Raw genomic sequence first — 15,252 nt, 5'->3', positions numbered from 1 at the left:
CACATATCTTTAACAGGTACAAGGAGCTTTGAAAAGGCAATGGACGCAGTACAAAACCCAGTGGGGCCAAAGGCGCCGAGAGCACTGTTCCACCCGATCTACCTCCTACACTGCAACGTCAATCACAGAGGTCCCCGTGTACCTGTACCATCATGACTCCAACAATGAACAGCTAAATGGAAGATACATAGATGACTCTGAACTTGTTGCATTGAAATCTGGCGAGACGTCTGCCTAGCTCAGCAGCAGCCACTGCAAACACACCATTTCACGTCCTGCTTGTGAGCAAAGAGAGGGAAAGGGTGGAAGTGCAGAAGCCCAAGCCACTGTGGGAGAACGCAAGACCAGGTGAATGGACACGTCATATCCAAACCACATCAGCCTTTGACAGCGATGGCCTAGAGAGAGTCTGACGCAGAGGTGGGAATGGCATTTATTCCTATTGAGCATGGACCTGCCCGCCAGGCTACATAATTCCCACTCCTCCTGACACTGGCCATATGAAGTGACAATCTGGCAGAAGCAATGGTGCCAGGGAGCCCACAGCAAATAGGAAAGAAAGAACCAGCATGTGGCAATGGGAAACTTTCAGCACTTTTTGCTTTCAGTACTTTTCTTTAACACGAGATTTTAAATATCAACTTTCACATGATGTGACTGGCTTGGAGTCCTTTACTTTTCCCCTTTTAAGGAACTTGGTGACTTCCTAAAAGAGTTTGCACGTTGCAAGAAAAATCAAAGAGATGAACAGAAAAAAAGTAATTACAAAGTATTCAAATCTTGATGATCTCCAATGGATACCCCAAAATATTTCCGTCCCGTTAAGCAGGTGCATAAAACAACTGAAGGTAAAACAGTAGTTGTATAACGAGATCTCAGACAACCTCAGAGGAACCAACCAGGTCTTTAGGCTGTCTCACACTCCTCCTGAAGGCATCTGAAAATAATTGCTGTTTAACTATACTGGTAGTTCAAGAGTATTTATTTATAGGAAAAAATTGTCACCCTATTACTCTACCCAGAAACTCATCATTAAGGCACAATTCTTTCATTTTGAATAAACTGTGAAACTTGTTTGGAAATAATGATTTTCTTTGATAGCCACTCTGAGATGAATGCTAAATGAATGCTTGCTTCTCTGATAAAATTATGATCATGGCAGTAAGGGGCACCAGGTAAGAAATGAGAAACTAACGTCATAGCACAGGAAACATCTATTTTTAGAATGTTTGCTGTTCTGAGTCCCTTACTGTTGAAGGTGACAATTTCATGTGTTAGTCTGTCACCGGGAAAACAAGATGAACATACAGTTTTGTGAGTAATAAGCACCTTTTATCACACATTCAAAGCATCATTAGAGTCTCTATGTGATTACTGAGGCAGAAATCAGGTCAGGTAGAAGCTGATTTGCAGTTGGAAGTTACAGCACTGTCACTGCAAAAGTTCTGTAAACCACAAAAGAAATAAAATAGGTGAATTTCCCACGTAAAGCTAAACAAAAATAATCAGCAAGCAGCAAAAACAGTGCCAAGAAAGTTTTGCAAGTATATGACTGCTTTGACATTTTGTGCATAAAATGTTTATAATGTCATTCCTTCTTGTATCTTTGAAAAACTGTCCTGCAGATCACTCTCTCCCCCCCACCTTTGCCTTCTGTTTAGATGTGCATGGGGTATTTCAAATGCTAACAACTTCAAGGTACTAATCAGAGTCTTTGGCTTCAGTGAAGTTGTAAAGTTATCAGTCCTCCTTTGTTTTCCTTGCTAATACACTTGCATATGATGCTTCAAACCCAGCCTACTCAGGAAGACATGGTCAGAGGAGGAGGCAGCTAAGAGTGCCAGTGTTGGTACTTGCTCAAATGTCTAAATGCCATCCCTGACATGGGAGCTGTAAAAATGCAGCCCGAAGTGGCAGATGAATAGGAAAAGTTGGGATGCCGTCTCTTAAACTGCAGCTGTATTCATGTGGGACTTCTTTCGCAGGTGTAAAATTTCTTTCTTTCCTTCACTTGCTTCCTGTGATTGCATCCATAATGATTTTTTCTCCTTAGTATTGCATAAGGTATTTAAAATATTATGGGTTAGAATAGTTTTTAATCCAGATCTTGTCAGATAGTAAAGGAGAAAAGAAAAAAACTGCAATAAAGTGCTTGAACTGAATGTCAATTAATTTGTAGTTTTAGAGGTCACAGAGGCCCTAAACCTGCAGGTCTTGCTGTGCCAAGGAAGGGCTGCAGGACAGTCTGCATGCCACAGAGTAAAGTGCATTCTAGAGAGTCCCATGGGAAGAGGTCATAGGTAAATCCTGACATAAACCTTCATAATTGAATTAAGATTCTATTGAGATTAGCAGGTAAATCTCTGCTGATTTAGATGAGTGGTGAACAGCTCTATTTAGCGTTTAGGTGTGACTTACACAATGCAGTTTGGCGTAGATGTCAAAAAACAGAGAGAAATTCATTCCTAGTGATTTGGAACCATTTTAAAATATTATTCAGCTAGGCTGTTTTCCCTTCACTGACACACCTAGACTATGACAAGAAGCTTTACTATTGATTGAAAATTTTAAGTGGAGATATGCTGAACATGTCTACCTACATGAGATGCTGGAACAGTCCCTACCGGGAATGAGTTGGTGAGGGGTATTTGCAATCCCAGTGCTACGAGACAGGACCAAATCCTCATCACACATACATGAGGCAATGCCTTGCAGGAGAGGGATGTGCTCCATTTGTGCCACAGGCACGCACGCAGCCATTGCACACCACCAAAGCTTCCTCCCCGCAGTGAGGAGCTGCTGATGTTGCCACCACAGAACAGGAGAGGAGCAGGGGAACAAGAAGTAACTGCCCACCAACACTGCAATTCATTGCATCGTTTATCTAGTGGAACATCTGCAAGAAAATACAAACCCGTGTGTTCATTCATTTTTTCTTCGCAGTTCAAGGAATCCAAAGGCAGTTATTTTTTATAACAGTATTCCACATATTGATATTTCTGCGTTTACCAATGAACAATGAGAAGTGGAGGATTAAAAAGGCAAGGTGGCTCTACTATGAATGCTGTATTTCTAAATAGTTCTGAGGCGCACTGTGCTTCCCAGGAGAGCTCCAGAAAGTATTCTTTGTTTCTAAAGACACAGATGAGCTGATTGTAAAAGAAGCGTGCATACCACAGAGAGTTTAATGATGATCATGTACGCATAAGTACAAGTTGTTTTACAGCCTGTTATGTTTATGTGGATGTACAAAATTGAAATGCTTTACCATTATACTGATTGTTTTCTTTATTGTCTTTTTTTTTTTTTTTTCTTGTTCTGTTCAGTACAATGCTCTGAAATGCCAAATTCGGGATCTTGGTTTTGGGATCTCGTTTTTAGCTTCAGGTGTAGGAAATGCTGCACAGATATGTCAGTCTTTGTGGCAGCTTTGGCTTCAGTGGAGTGGTAAAGACTCGTAGCCACTGAAAATTTGGCGTAACATGCATACTGAGTTTAGTGTTGGCATCACCCTAGAGTTTGCAGGAAAGGCTTTGTTTTAAAGCTACTTAACAATTTCTAATTCAACATCTTTTTTTCCAATGGGAAGTGCTACCTTTCTTCATCTCAGAATGGCTTGAAATGTTGTCATTGTGCATATAAGGTGAATCTCACTTCTGTGCTTTATAAATAGCACCGTATACTAGTGACAGTAATATTGGGAATACTGGTATGACCCTAATAATTACAATGTCTTGGCAGTAAGGAGCTCTGTCTTTAATACATTTCACAGGAACAGCATAAATACATAGTTAATGTATCAGTGTATCAAAAAGAAGGAAAAGGATCCGATGCTTGGATCAGTGGATTCAAGGCGTATTTTCAGACGAAACCAGTCTTAAATTAAGCAACACTGCAGTATCTATTTCCTCTCAAACACCATATCCAGTGCATGAAAACTCAGTTTAGTGAACAATTGCTTTGGCAAAAAGCTTTGTGCAGTTGCTATGTTTGAACAACTGAATTTATGAGAGATGCTGGATGTTATCCTTTATTAGGTACAGAAACAGCACAAAGGAAAGACTTATTGTGGCATGGGATGCTGAAGGAAAGCCTTTTTTTATTATTTGATTTACTTAATAAATAAGTTTTAGTTGAAATAAAAGAGAAATAAAAGAAATAAAACAAAGGTAGAAAAGACAACTTTGTCTATATAAAAATTCTTAGTAACAATTCTACCTTAATTAAAAGTCTGCTGGTATTTCCATTACAAAGTGCTCATGTGTTTATAACACAACAACATAGCATTGTTTTGGGATGAAACCAACCACACAAATGGGGTGAATTTCTACCCTCTTTTTATGAATCCTGCTCCATCCTTTGCCAACCTTAATAAACAAAATCCGAGATATTTTTCAAGATGCAAATTCTAAACACTAACAATGTGGAGGGATCTGCATTCCAGGGCTTTGAATTTTAAAAGTCAGATGCATCTTCTTAAAGCTACATATGCATAGCTATTTGATTACTGCTCAAAAATATAAGCATATGTGACCTAAAACTCATTTGCATTGAAGCAGTAGTTGATCCCACGCCAAAGAGACTCCACGCAGGGTGTGAGCATACCCACTGTGCCCTCTGGCAGCAAGGAGATGTGCATGGAAGGCCTGAGCCTGAGCCCAGCCACATGCTCCTTGGACCCAGTCTTAACCAAATGAAAAAGAAAAAAAAAAAAAAAAAGGAGATTTTGCAACTCACAGTAATGGCAAACTGGGAATTTTGTGTTCCCAGGGCAGCTGGGTTTCTGCCATTTTGTGTGTTCCAGGAGCACCCACTTCAGAGGGACTGAGGAATGGCCTTCAGAAGGACTTGGCAGAGGGAAGGCATGAATCCTCCACAGCAAATGTTGTTGGGCAGCAGTGAGGGAATGTCAGACCTCCAGCTCAAAGCACAGGCCTGGGAGGAAGCGCATGATTAGCTCCTTAGTCAACGAGTGAAATCTAAGTGCCTGGCCCACTCTGTGACTTAGGAAGGTGCCAGAGTTATGCTGCTTTGACAACTCCCATTCTTTGGCATCTGTGGCAATTATGGCACCTATAAGGTTTAATTTTAAATTATTGTTTTCGTGAGCTGTGTATCTTTCTGTGCAGCACAGTATTTTGCAGATACTTCCAGATGATTCACAAATCTATATTTAAGCACCCCTTTATTGAACACTCAGAATCACTGAGGAAAAAAAAAAAAGTATTTCTCAGAGTTTCCAACATAGATCACTATGTTCCTCTTAGCTCCGTTCTTCTCTGGACAGATGTTTTATCTGGTAAAATTACGTGGTGAGAAGGTTGTCATTACTGAGCATGTTACACTGCTGCAGAAAAGGAAAGCATCACACCAAGGTGACTAACTATGTTGTTGTATATGACTGTCGTGAAGCACAGATAGTGTTAGAGATGATTTAGGCCTTGATCATCCTGCCTTGGCAGAGGGATGACCTGCCAATATCCTGTCAAGATGTATTTTCCATGATTTCATAACAGCAGAGGTGGGCACTGTGCTCTTGTTGGGGCAGGAAGGTGCTTAACTCTCCGTATATGCTGAGATTTTCTTCACAGTCCAGTTTTAGGATCTTTAAAAGGATATTGAGTCTAAAGAGTATCAAATCTCTACACTGAGTTTAAGAATCTAATTCCTTTCCTGTCATTGCAAGTAAATGCAACTTTGAGAAGTGACTGCTGGAGGTTACTTCATGTGATGTGTGATGGGCAGCAGTGTGATTAGATGCAACCTCTCCTTTACCAAGTGCTGGTGATCTTAGTTTGCATAAATGTGTTCCCTCATCTGCATTTCTCACCACCACCACAAGAAGTGTTAACTCTCCAATCTGTGCATCCTACAAATTTTCAGGAGGAACGTTTTTCCTGTAATGTTTGCACGTTACGTTGACTTGCTGTTGATCCAGACTGACAGACTGGAAAGTGTGCATTTTGATCCAAACCAAGTTATAGCTTTCAGGTGCTTGTCCCACATTGCTTTTTTGTTTGTTTAATTGAAACAAAACAAACAAAAAAAAAATGAAATTATAGAAATGGGAAGTGCAGATTTAAAACTAAATTAGGGGCAAAATTCTGAACACATAGATCAAGTATCTTTAGAAGTACAATAAAATCAGCTTTCTCTTTTTAACAGAATGTAGTCGTGTAACCTGAAAAAGCAACATATAAAAACTCTTGAGATGTTGAACATTAGATAAAAGGCACAAAAAAGCAAACAAATGGAAATTATAGGCAGCATACATACATATATATTAATATATATTAATTATATATATGAATATATGAATATATGATGTATATGAATATATGAATGTATATAAGAACCTCTGTCCACGTAGAGTATGACCCCCTAGTGGCCCCACAATGCACAAACCATACGTGATGAATGGGAGACACTGTGGGGCCCGTAAGGTACATCGCCACCTTTAACTACCTTCATGCTTTCCAGGGACCCTGTACTGAGCACAGGCAACTGGGGTCACCCATCTGCCCGCTCCAGCACCAGACTGGTTGTTGATGGGGATGACTGGGCCAAGAGATGCTGGCCACACTTGTTAAAACAACACTGAGCTCATGACGGGCTGGTCAGGAGACAAGCAGAAATTATCTCTTTCCCAGCTGTATGTCTGCTGTCCAACAGGTAACCTCATTAGTGTCACCAGCATAAGACCCACTGTTGTGGAGAAGACTAACCTAAGATCAGGCACTTACCTGACACAGAAGACCTCTTATTTCACAGTACCCTGTGTAACACAGAAGAAATTCTCACTGACTTCAGCAGTGTAGCTCAGGACAGGCTTTCATCCTTTCTGATTTTAGAGGTTAAATATCTAGCAGACATTGAAAACACAGAGAAATACATTATCACCTTCATATTTAACATGAAAGATCTTAATCATCACTATTGTGCTACATACAGACTTCTTAATGTAACAAGACACTATTTTTATATTTCTGTGGTTTTTGGTAGTGAAATACCTGATCTCTATTTATGCCATGTTTATATCCTACATAAGAATTCACAAGTTACAAGACTACTAATATATATTTTTCAGTGTTGTATTTATAGATAGAGACAAGCAGTTGTTTTACATTGAAGGCTTAGCAAATAACAGCTTCTGGAAGATCAAAATAAAAAGAACAAAAAAAGGCCTTCCCCTGTCCATGCTGACCCCGTGGAAAACCCTATGAGGTGACAAACCCTTCTAGCCTACTATCTGCCCTTACCTCCTAGAGGTTTCTTTAGTCCTGAACAAACAAGGGCAGCATATCTCAATGCAGATGGAGGCATGGGGCTGATCACCAGGATGTAGCACTGATGGGAGCTCCTGACACGTGGCTGGTGCGGAGGAAGATGTACAGCCACGATCCCACTGCAAGGGGATGAACTTCTCCCAGGGTGTGTGTAATTTTAATATGTAAGCCCTTTATGAATACCACCATGATTAACGTCCCTTCTGAGAAGGACCTGAGCAAGTTCTGTGCAGTTGGTACAATCTGTGAAATATGACCTGTGAAGAAAGTGGCCATATCTCGGGCTTTAGTGATTGCATTGTCAGCGTAGACTTCCACAGGGAAAAAATGTTGTTTAGAATAGCTATAGATTATCTGCCTGTGATGAATTTTGCTTTATGGTCAGAACCCATATTCTGCTTCTTTCAGATTGTATGGGCAGATTTATCAAGTTCAGGCCCACAATAAACGAAGAGGAAATAGCTGAAGAAAAGATTTTGCTTGTTCAGTTACAAGCTTTTTACAAATTACAATTTTTGCTTGTTGTACTACAAGCTTTTTTATTAATATTTTATTTTACAAGCTCTTTCATTGTCTTTGGGGATGTATAGCAAGTATTTAACTCCCAAGGACTTAGCCACCATGCTCACAGTTGGCTCTCCAGCAAGGAGGGAGGTGCCCCTCTGGCAGACTGTAGCTTTGAACGGGCAGCAATTCAAAGCATGCACAAGAATTATAGTATGAATATGTCAAACACACACACACACACAGAAGTAGAAATGATCCAAACTGTGGCCTTCACTTTCAAAGGGAAGGAATGCAAGGATTTTTCATTTTATTCCTCTGCTGTACATTTTTTTCCCTGTTGAAAGATCCCTGGGAAGTCAGAGTTAGTAAGGATGTGGAAGGATAGCAGTCCCCCCAGGTGTGCCATCACGTACACAGCCACTACCACACACACGATGAACTGTTTGTCGTGACTTGTCAGGTCTGGGAAAATGCCAGAAAAGAATCAGAGAATTCCCCCTGTTAGCTACAGGAGTTACATGGTAACAATTGTTCTTTCTATAAGGATATTGTAAACCAAGGTCTTTGTTCTTCATCCATAAAGTCCATTGGTATTATATTACACAAGTACTAAAATTCTTGAGTACAGAAAGGTGCATAAGTTACTAACAATGCACTTCAGCAGAAGAAATGAAGGCACTCAGGACAAGGGAACATTGTACATACACTTTATTCTTAGCACACACAATCTTTGTAAATCAGTAATAGACCTTCAGGAATCAAAACATAAAATAAAATCCGGATATATTTTAAATGATTCCCTGTGTATATGAAAAACTTTCTGGATTTTTTTTTTTTTATCATCTAAATAAAATATCACTGTGTGACGGGAAGTTTTCTGTAATCAAGATTTATTGGATTATGCTTGAAATGCATGATTCACAAAACTGAAGAGGCTTGAAAATGTAGCAAGACTTTCTGTGTCGGCAAATCTGAGGAATGGTCTAAAAGCCACAAATTCATTACTTATGTCTGATATGAATGAAAACACAGCTCTAATTGAATTATTCTTTTGTTTTTATAAACACCAGGAATTTCATGTCTACTTTAGCATTTACTGCATAATGTGTTTTATGTCATAAAAATACATTGATGATTTTCTACACCATGACATGTGTATTTCTGATTATAAACCAAATGTTCTGCTGCGTCATGCACTGTACATAAGCTGAACCTGGCTGTAAATACTTCTCCATATGTCGAAAACCTTCTTACCAAGAAATACTGACTGAAGATGTGAATGAAATCTCAAACTTACTGAGATCAACAGCAACAGCTTATTTTGTTCTGTGGAAACCAGGATTTCACTCTTTCCAGCTCATGTTTGATAGAAATGATAACTGATTGATAAATGATAATGGCTACAGACAGACCAGAGAGGAGATGCTTGATGCTGCCTCCCACTTCACACGCATGGGGGCTGCTGGCATCTTTTCATGCCATTTCCCTGAAGGGCTGGGGAGCTTGCTCAGAAAGCAGCATTGGAGGAAACATCACAGAAGTTCAGCCTTGCTCGAACAACATCTCCTATCACAGCAGATACATGAGAACAGAGCCCTGGAGGGGTTTTGGGTGCCCTACAATGCCTGCTCTGCTCTAGCCCCAGGATCAGGTGGGGTCTGTCCTGAGCTGGGCATCAGTCCGCTGCCATCTCTCTCTTCATTTATTTCAAGTGTTGCATGACAGTGTTTTACTTGCAATTTCTTCGTTGTAGAACTGAGCATTCGCGATATTTTGGCTTTGTGAGAGGCTTATATTTTTTCAATAAAAGAAAAGTCAGACTCATTTTAAAACCCATGGAATCTCTTCTTCTCTTAAGGCTCCAGCAAGGGCAAGGTAATCAGATATAAATAAACAAATAAATAAGCTAGTAGCACAAAAGCATTAAAGGTCACAGAAGAATCTATTAAAAATCAAGCAAAAATCTGTGGTTAAGACACTGGACTCCACGGACTCAGCAGACCAACATTTGGCCCACGTCCCTGCCACAGTCTTACTGTGTGGCCCTGAGAAAATTATTGTAACCAAATGCTAGCCTCACTGAATCCACTGAAACTACCACTGAAAGATTTAGGTTCCTACGCTCAAAATTTAGACTTCACCCTAAGCATGTTTTGATTGGTAAAAACTCCAACCTGTCAAATCATTTCTTTGTAGAAACATCTAAAGCTGCCTCTAAGTTACACTGGAAAAATATATTTTTCAAATCTTCCAGAGTCAACAAATGTGCCAAGTATGTGATGGGTGGCTTAGGCCAAAGTTCCCACAAAAGCCAGTGGGAAAAAACTGTCCCTTTGTCCCCAATACCTTATATGTTCACAGTGCCTTATATAATACCTACTCATTATCCAGAGTGGCTGACTGGACCTTCTGCTGTCTGATGGGAATTTTATACCAAGATCTACTTCCTTGCAATTGTCATTATCAGCCATGAGCTAATGCAATTCAAGGCTAACTGCCTCTTCGGGGCACCAAGGCAGCACTGAAAATCACTGAGTACTATCAGTGACAGAGTCACCAAAATGTTAAAATCTCCTTAGTGTCCCAATAACTCAATGAACACACCTCTATTGGCAGAACAAAATAGACATAGGCAACATATCCCTACATAATGTGTGAATGTCAGCAGTCCTCAGAAAGGCAAAACTCAAAAGCCCTTTCCCAGATTGGTTCTCTAACATTTAAAGATACCAGTTCTGCAGAATTAATTTTGGCAAAGGTGTTTGTCAGTCCTCCAAAAGAGATCTGCTTGTGAAGCAATCCAGCTGAGCTGCATAAGTCAGCTAGCGTAGGAAGACATTGGAAGAGAAAAATATGTCCTGGCCCAGAATAATTTCTGTTATTAAGAAATGTTTCACATTAAATGAACTATCACCCATAAGCAATATATACAAAAAACATCAGGCAACTACACATGCATGTGACATAGTGGTGGTCAAATGTATCCTAAGATTATTTTCATCTAGTCAGGTGGCACCTCCTGAATATAGCTGCATTTGATATTCTGCTCAGGGAATTATGAAGCTGCTTGGGGGAGGCTGGAGCATTGCTACCCATCAGGTTCCATGGGCTGGCAAATGTGCCTCAAAGATAAATGCTTTTTTTGGCATCAAATACATATTGCACTTATTTAATGAAGTCTTCTGCATCTAAACGTATTTTTTTTCATATCCTCTGGAAAAATGACAAGATAAAAGGCTTCAATTAAGAGTTACACATTATCAGTCTTGGAACTGGAAAGTCTTTTGTCATCTGGGGAACAGAGGGGCCCTAGAGGTTGCCGTATATCTTGGAGAGTTATGTTATGGGCAGGTTAGGCAAGCAAAATCTGAACTGATAGAAATGGACCTAACTGTTGTCTTTAGTAATACTGTGATAATAAATAATTACTCGCTACTAATATCCCATTTTCAATGGGGGAACTCCCTTCCAAGCCTCAAACATCTACTCAACTTTTGGAGTGTTGTTTTGTGTTTCTCCCAGTAGCAAAGCGTTCATAATTTTGCCCAACTCCACCAATATTTTTCATAATGCTCCTGGTAGCTCTGATTGTAAATACAGGATAATTGCTTGTGTGGACACAATTTGCAAACAACAGGCAAAGATGATTGCTCCATTTTCAAATTGAAATGCACTCTGCTCCACACAGAATTATTATTTTTTTATTGTTTTCAGGTATCTTTCTGAGATTCTTCTATCCCGTGAGACATTAGTGACTTTCAAAAAGGGCACTTGAGCATAAATGAATTTTGTAATGCTATAGACCACCAAAAATTTTTACACATTTGGATTTGAAGGTAATATGTGAGGAATGGTTTGTGTTCAGTCTGTTTGGCAGAGACATGTAAAATTTGCATGAAATCTTTTGCATCATGCAACAACAGAGAAAGCCTAGCTCTTCCAAGGTGTTTTGGTACCATGAATTTCCAAATTTCAATTGAGGACTGGGTGTAGCTTAGAAAATAGTCCCACTGACCCTATTAGGTCAAATGTCAGTACTCTTATCCCTCCTGAAGACTACTGTATTTTCCTAATGACATGTGACACACCAAGAAAGAGGCTGTCAACATTATTGTAAAGCAATTATCTCCAAAGCAAGACCATGCTCCTCAACGGTGCAGAAACAAAGCACTGAATATTTTTTTCAGGCTAATTTTAAAGTAACCCACCAAATAACCTACTATAGCAAGATGGATTCATAACAAATCCACAGACTCTTTTGTGACTACAGCTTTTTCCTCCTTCCCCCAAATAGCTGCTTCACTTCTCTTCAAAGCCCAAACTCTTTCCTGTCATGAAAGTCTTCAAAAATTCCCACTGCTTCAAGCTGGAGATCCCCCATCCTTTTGCCTTTCTCAGGCTGATTTAACCAGGGACGTTCTACTTGACATTAAAAGTGCTGTTTTTCCTTCACTGGCAAGACATATGGCAGTAAAAGTCCTAGCTAATCTCCGTCATCTTTCTTTGGGTTTGCAGGCCATCTACACCATTGGTGCGTTAGCTGGTAGTTATCCAGAATAGGCAAGGACCTGCACATTTTTCCTGTACATTTCTATTTTCTCAAAACCAAGCTGTGTTGGATGTAGCACCTTGGAAAACATAACTGAAATCAACGGAGGTTTGCTATTTTTATTGTACTTCAAAAAGCACAACTCACTTGATTCCTTGGGAAATGTATTTGTCTTAGTAAATAGTAAAGCCAAGTTTCAGTGTGGTCAAATTAAAAGCAGCTGAAATATTAAACCCTGATTTCCAGGATGGAAACTACAATAAGCGAAATACTTTGTTATGATTGGTACTAAGAAACAACTGGGATTACAAAGAAGCCTAACCAAAAGTCAAAGCATGTTATTGAGGGCATTTTCCAAATGTCTCTTGAACACTGACTGGCATGGTGCATCAACCACCTTGCTAGGAAAGCTATGACTGGGACAATCATAGTCTCTGTTATGATTATTTTTTTATTTAAATATTTCCATTGTCAAGAGAGCCTACACAATGACTAGGAGTGCTGTTACCTGGGTGCAATAAGGCAAAAACAACAGGAGATCCTGCTCCCTGAAAACCTCACAGAGATTTAATTTTCAGGCAAAGTGAACTGGAGACAACTTAGGCCTCTGTGTAGCCAAGTACGATCTGAATGAACAGAAGGTTTGGGTTTGGGTTGACTAAAATTATAGTTTGATGTAATGAAGCTTTTTTCCATTAAAAATAAGTGTCTAGCCACTGCTAGTTGGGGTGGTTTTTCTTTTTGTTTGTTAGTTTAGTTTCATTTGGACTGTTCTTAATTGGCTCCCACCTTAATTTCAAGAGGCTCTCAGCCTCTGCAGCCTTGCTTGCAGCCACTCTCCACCCCACCCTGCAGCTTGGTGTTTTTCTGCCTGATGTGCTTTGTTTCATGAAAGTGCCAGCAGAGGTTAACACTTCATTAACAAATTTCACTTCTTCTTTAAAGAAACATTTTTATTTTCTAAGATCTGTCACTTCCTAATTAATTCCTCTGACTTCTTTTTTTCAGTGCCTCAGCCAGGGAAGTATAATGTTTAATAAATTAAAACACACCATATTTTCATCTTAGAGCTACAGGTGTATTGACTATTTCTTTCTGATGTATATTAATCTATGCCACCCCCCTCTTAGGCCAGACTGCTTATCTACGAAGAACAGCAATTGCTACCAACCTGACTAATGATAATTTATAAACATACTTCAAGAGTTTCCTCTCTTTGCTCTCACAGCTCAATAGCCATTTCCATGTGATCTAGTTGAATTGTAGCATCTTGATTCTTTTCTCTATAAATAAAAAATAGCTACAAATAGGCCCAAAAGTGTGTTTGGTGTTTTTTTTTGTTTGTTTGTTTGTTTGTTTTTTTTCTTTCCTCTGTCTCAGCTACCTGACAGACTAGGTTGGGCACAACCCAGTGAACATTTATACCAGTGCAGTCAGGAAATGGTGAACTGCAGCGTATGAAGGGAGAGGAAAAGGAAAAGAACTGCCTTTGGCTCTTTTTCCAGAAAAAATGCAGTATGGATCCACTTCTTCAGTTGACTTTCCTTCATCCTGAAGGACGAACTTGTGAATATCCCTCCTCAGTTAATGTGTTGGAAGAGAAATATGCACTTCACACTTCTTTTGCTTGGCAGCAAGAGAAGGACTAATTATCACCCGTGGAAGTGAGATGGACTGGCAGAAGTTGAGAGTAGGGAAAAGTTCAGGGTGAACTGAAACCTCTCCTTCTGTTGAGGTCCTCTCTTGGTGCTTAATAGTCTAATCCTCAACCTCAGCTTTTGAAGATATTTAACAATCTAAGCATATGTGTTGCACTGTAAAGGGGGGATTTCACAGGTTCTCAGCATTACAATGCCATATAGCAAAGAGAATACGTGATATATAACCGCCTGGAAGCTACGGATAGAAATACAGCATCAGGGACTTGGAAACATGTTTTTTCTCCACAAAAATAAAGTGTGAACTTCCTGTCATTTCTCAAAGCCTCTTCTCTATTTATTGCTTCCCTCCCCTCCCCCAGTTGAAGACCCCAAGAAACCACTCATTCTTCATTTTCCATTAACACGAATTCTGGGAACTGTCTAGGTTCATTCATAACGTCTTCCACCATTCACTGCAAAAGGTGATCTCCAGAATTTCATTATGATATGGAAACTTCATCAGTTGTACTAATGACAGATCTTTTGTTTAGGTCTTTAGATCTATGGTTCAAAAGAATTACAACTGCCAGTCTGAAAAATAGGACTCATAAATGAAAAAAACATAACTATATAGCTTCTATAACACTGAGGCACAGGAGGGACTTTTACATCACTTGCAGCTGGTGATTGAAATAATCAGGATTTATCAGGACTGAGAGGTTGAGACTCTATCTGATAGATCGACCCTCTTAGTTATCTATTTCATTAATTAGCTATATAATGTTTGCTACTGTTTCCATTTTCAGGAGCTTCAATATTAAATTCTAGGTGGGTCTAAAACCCTCTCTGACGTTAACTGAAATGTGTTGCCCTGTAACAGGTGTCTTATAAATTCACCAAAGAGTCAGACAGATAAGACCAAAATTAGGTCAGCCCCCAAGCACTGAAATCAAGGATATTGCTGGAAGACCTCTAATAATTATTATTATTTCCATGTTGCATACCCCTCCTTCTGCCAGATGTTACTGCCCCCATAGCCAGTACAGCAATATATGTGTATATATATATATATATATATATATTGATTAATTAATTGATTGATCGATTGATTTTGTCAGCATTAAATCAAACCAATATCAATTTCAGGCCACAGACTAAGCTGCAAGCAATTCTACTGTTTCTGATGGGTGACAACATCCTTCAGCCCCCCAGACAATTATCATTGTTTTAAATGATACTGAGAATAAATGAGTATTTGATGAATATTCTG

At 39.4% G+C, this 15,252-nt stretch overlaps 1 protein-coding gene across 6 annotated transcripts in view; it reads left to right on the top strand.

Moving 5' to 3' along the window:
* CALCR (calcitonin receptor) overlaps positions 1 to 9,648 on the top strand; it is a 183,380-nt gene extending 173,732 nt beyond the window's left edge. For 5 of the 6 annotated variants that reach the window (XM_080577829.1, XM_080577824.1, XM_080577826.1 and 2 more), the window contains one exon: positions 17 to 9,647. In XM_080577829.1, the coding sequence (XP_080433955.1) occupies positions 17 to 238 (222 nt within the window). In that variant the 3' untranslated portion in view covers positions 239 to 9,647. Of the gene's footprint in view, positions 1 to 16 lie in introns of all 6 variants that reach the window. The other variant, XM_080577828.1, reaches the window with a different exon arrangement.
* Positions 9,649 to 15,252: the final 5,604 nt, after the last annotated feature.

Source organism: Anser brachyrhynchus (genome assembly GCF_964034855.1).
Source record: "Anser brachyrhynchus genome assembly, chromosome: 2".
Classification (NCBI taxonomy): domain Eukaryota; kingdom Metazoa; phylum Chordata; class Aves; order Anseriformes; family Anatidae; genus Anser; species Anser brachyrhynchus.
Note: the sequence above shows the minus strand (reverse complement) of the source record. Positions and strands in the feature narration are given on the sequence as shown.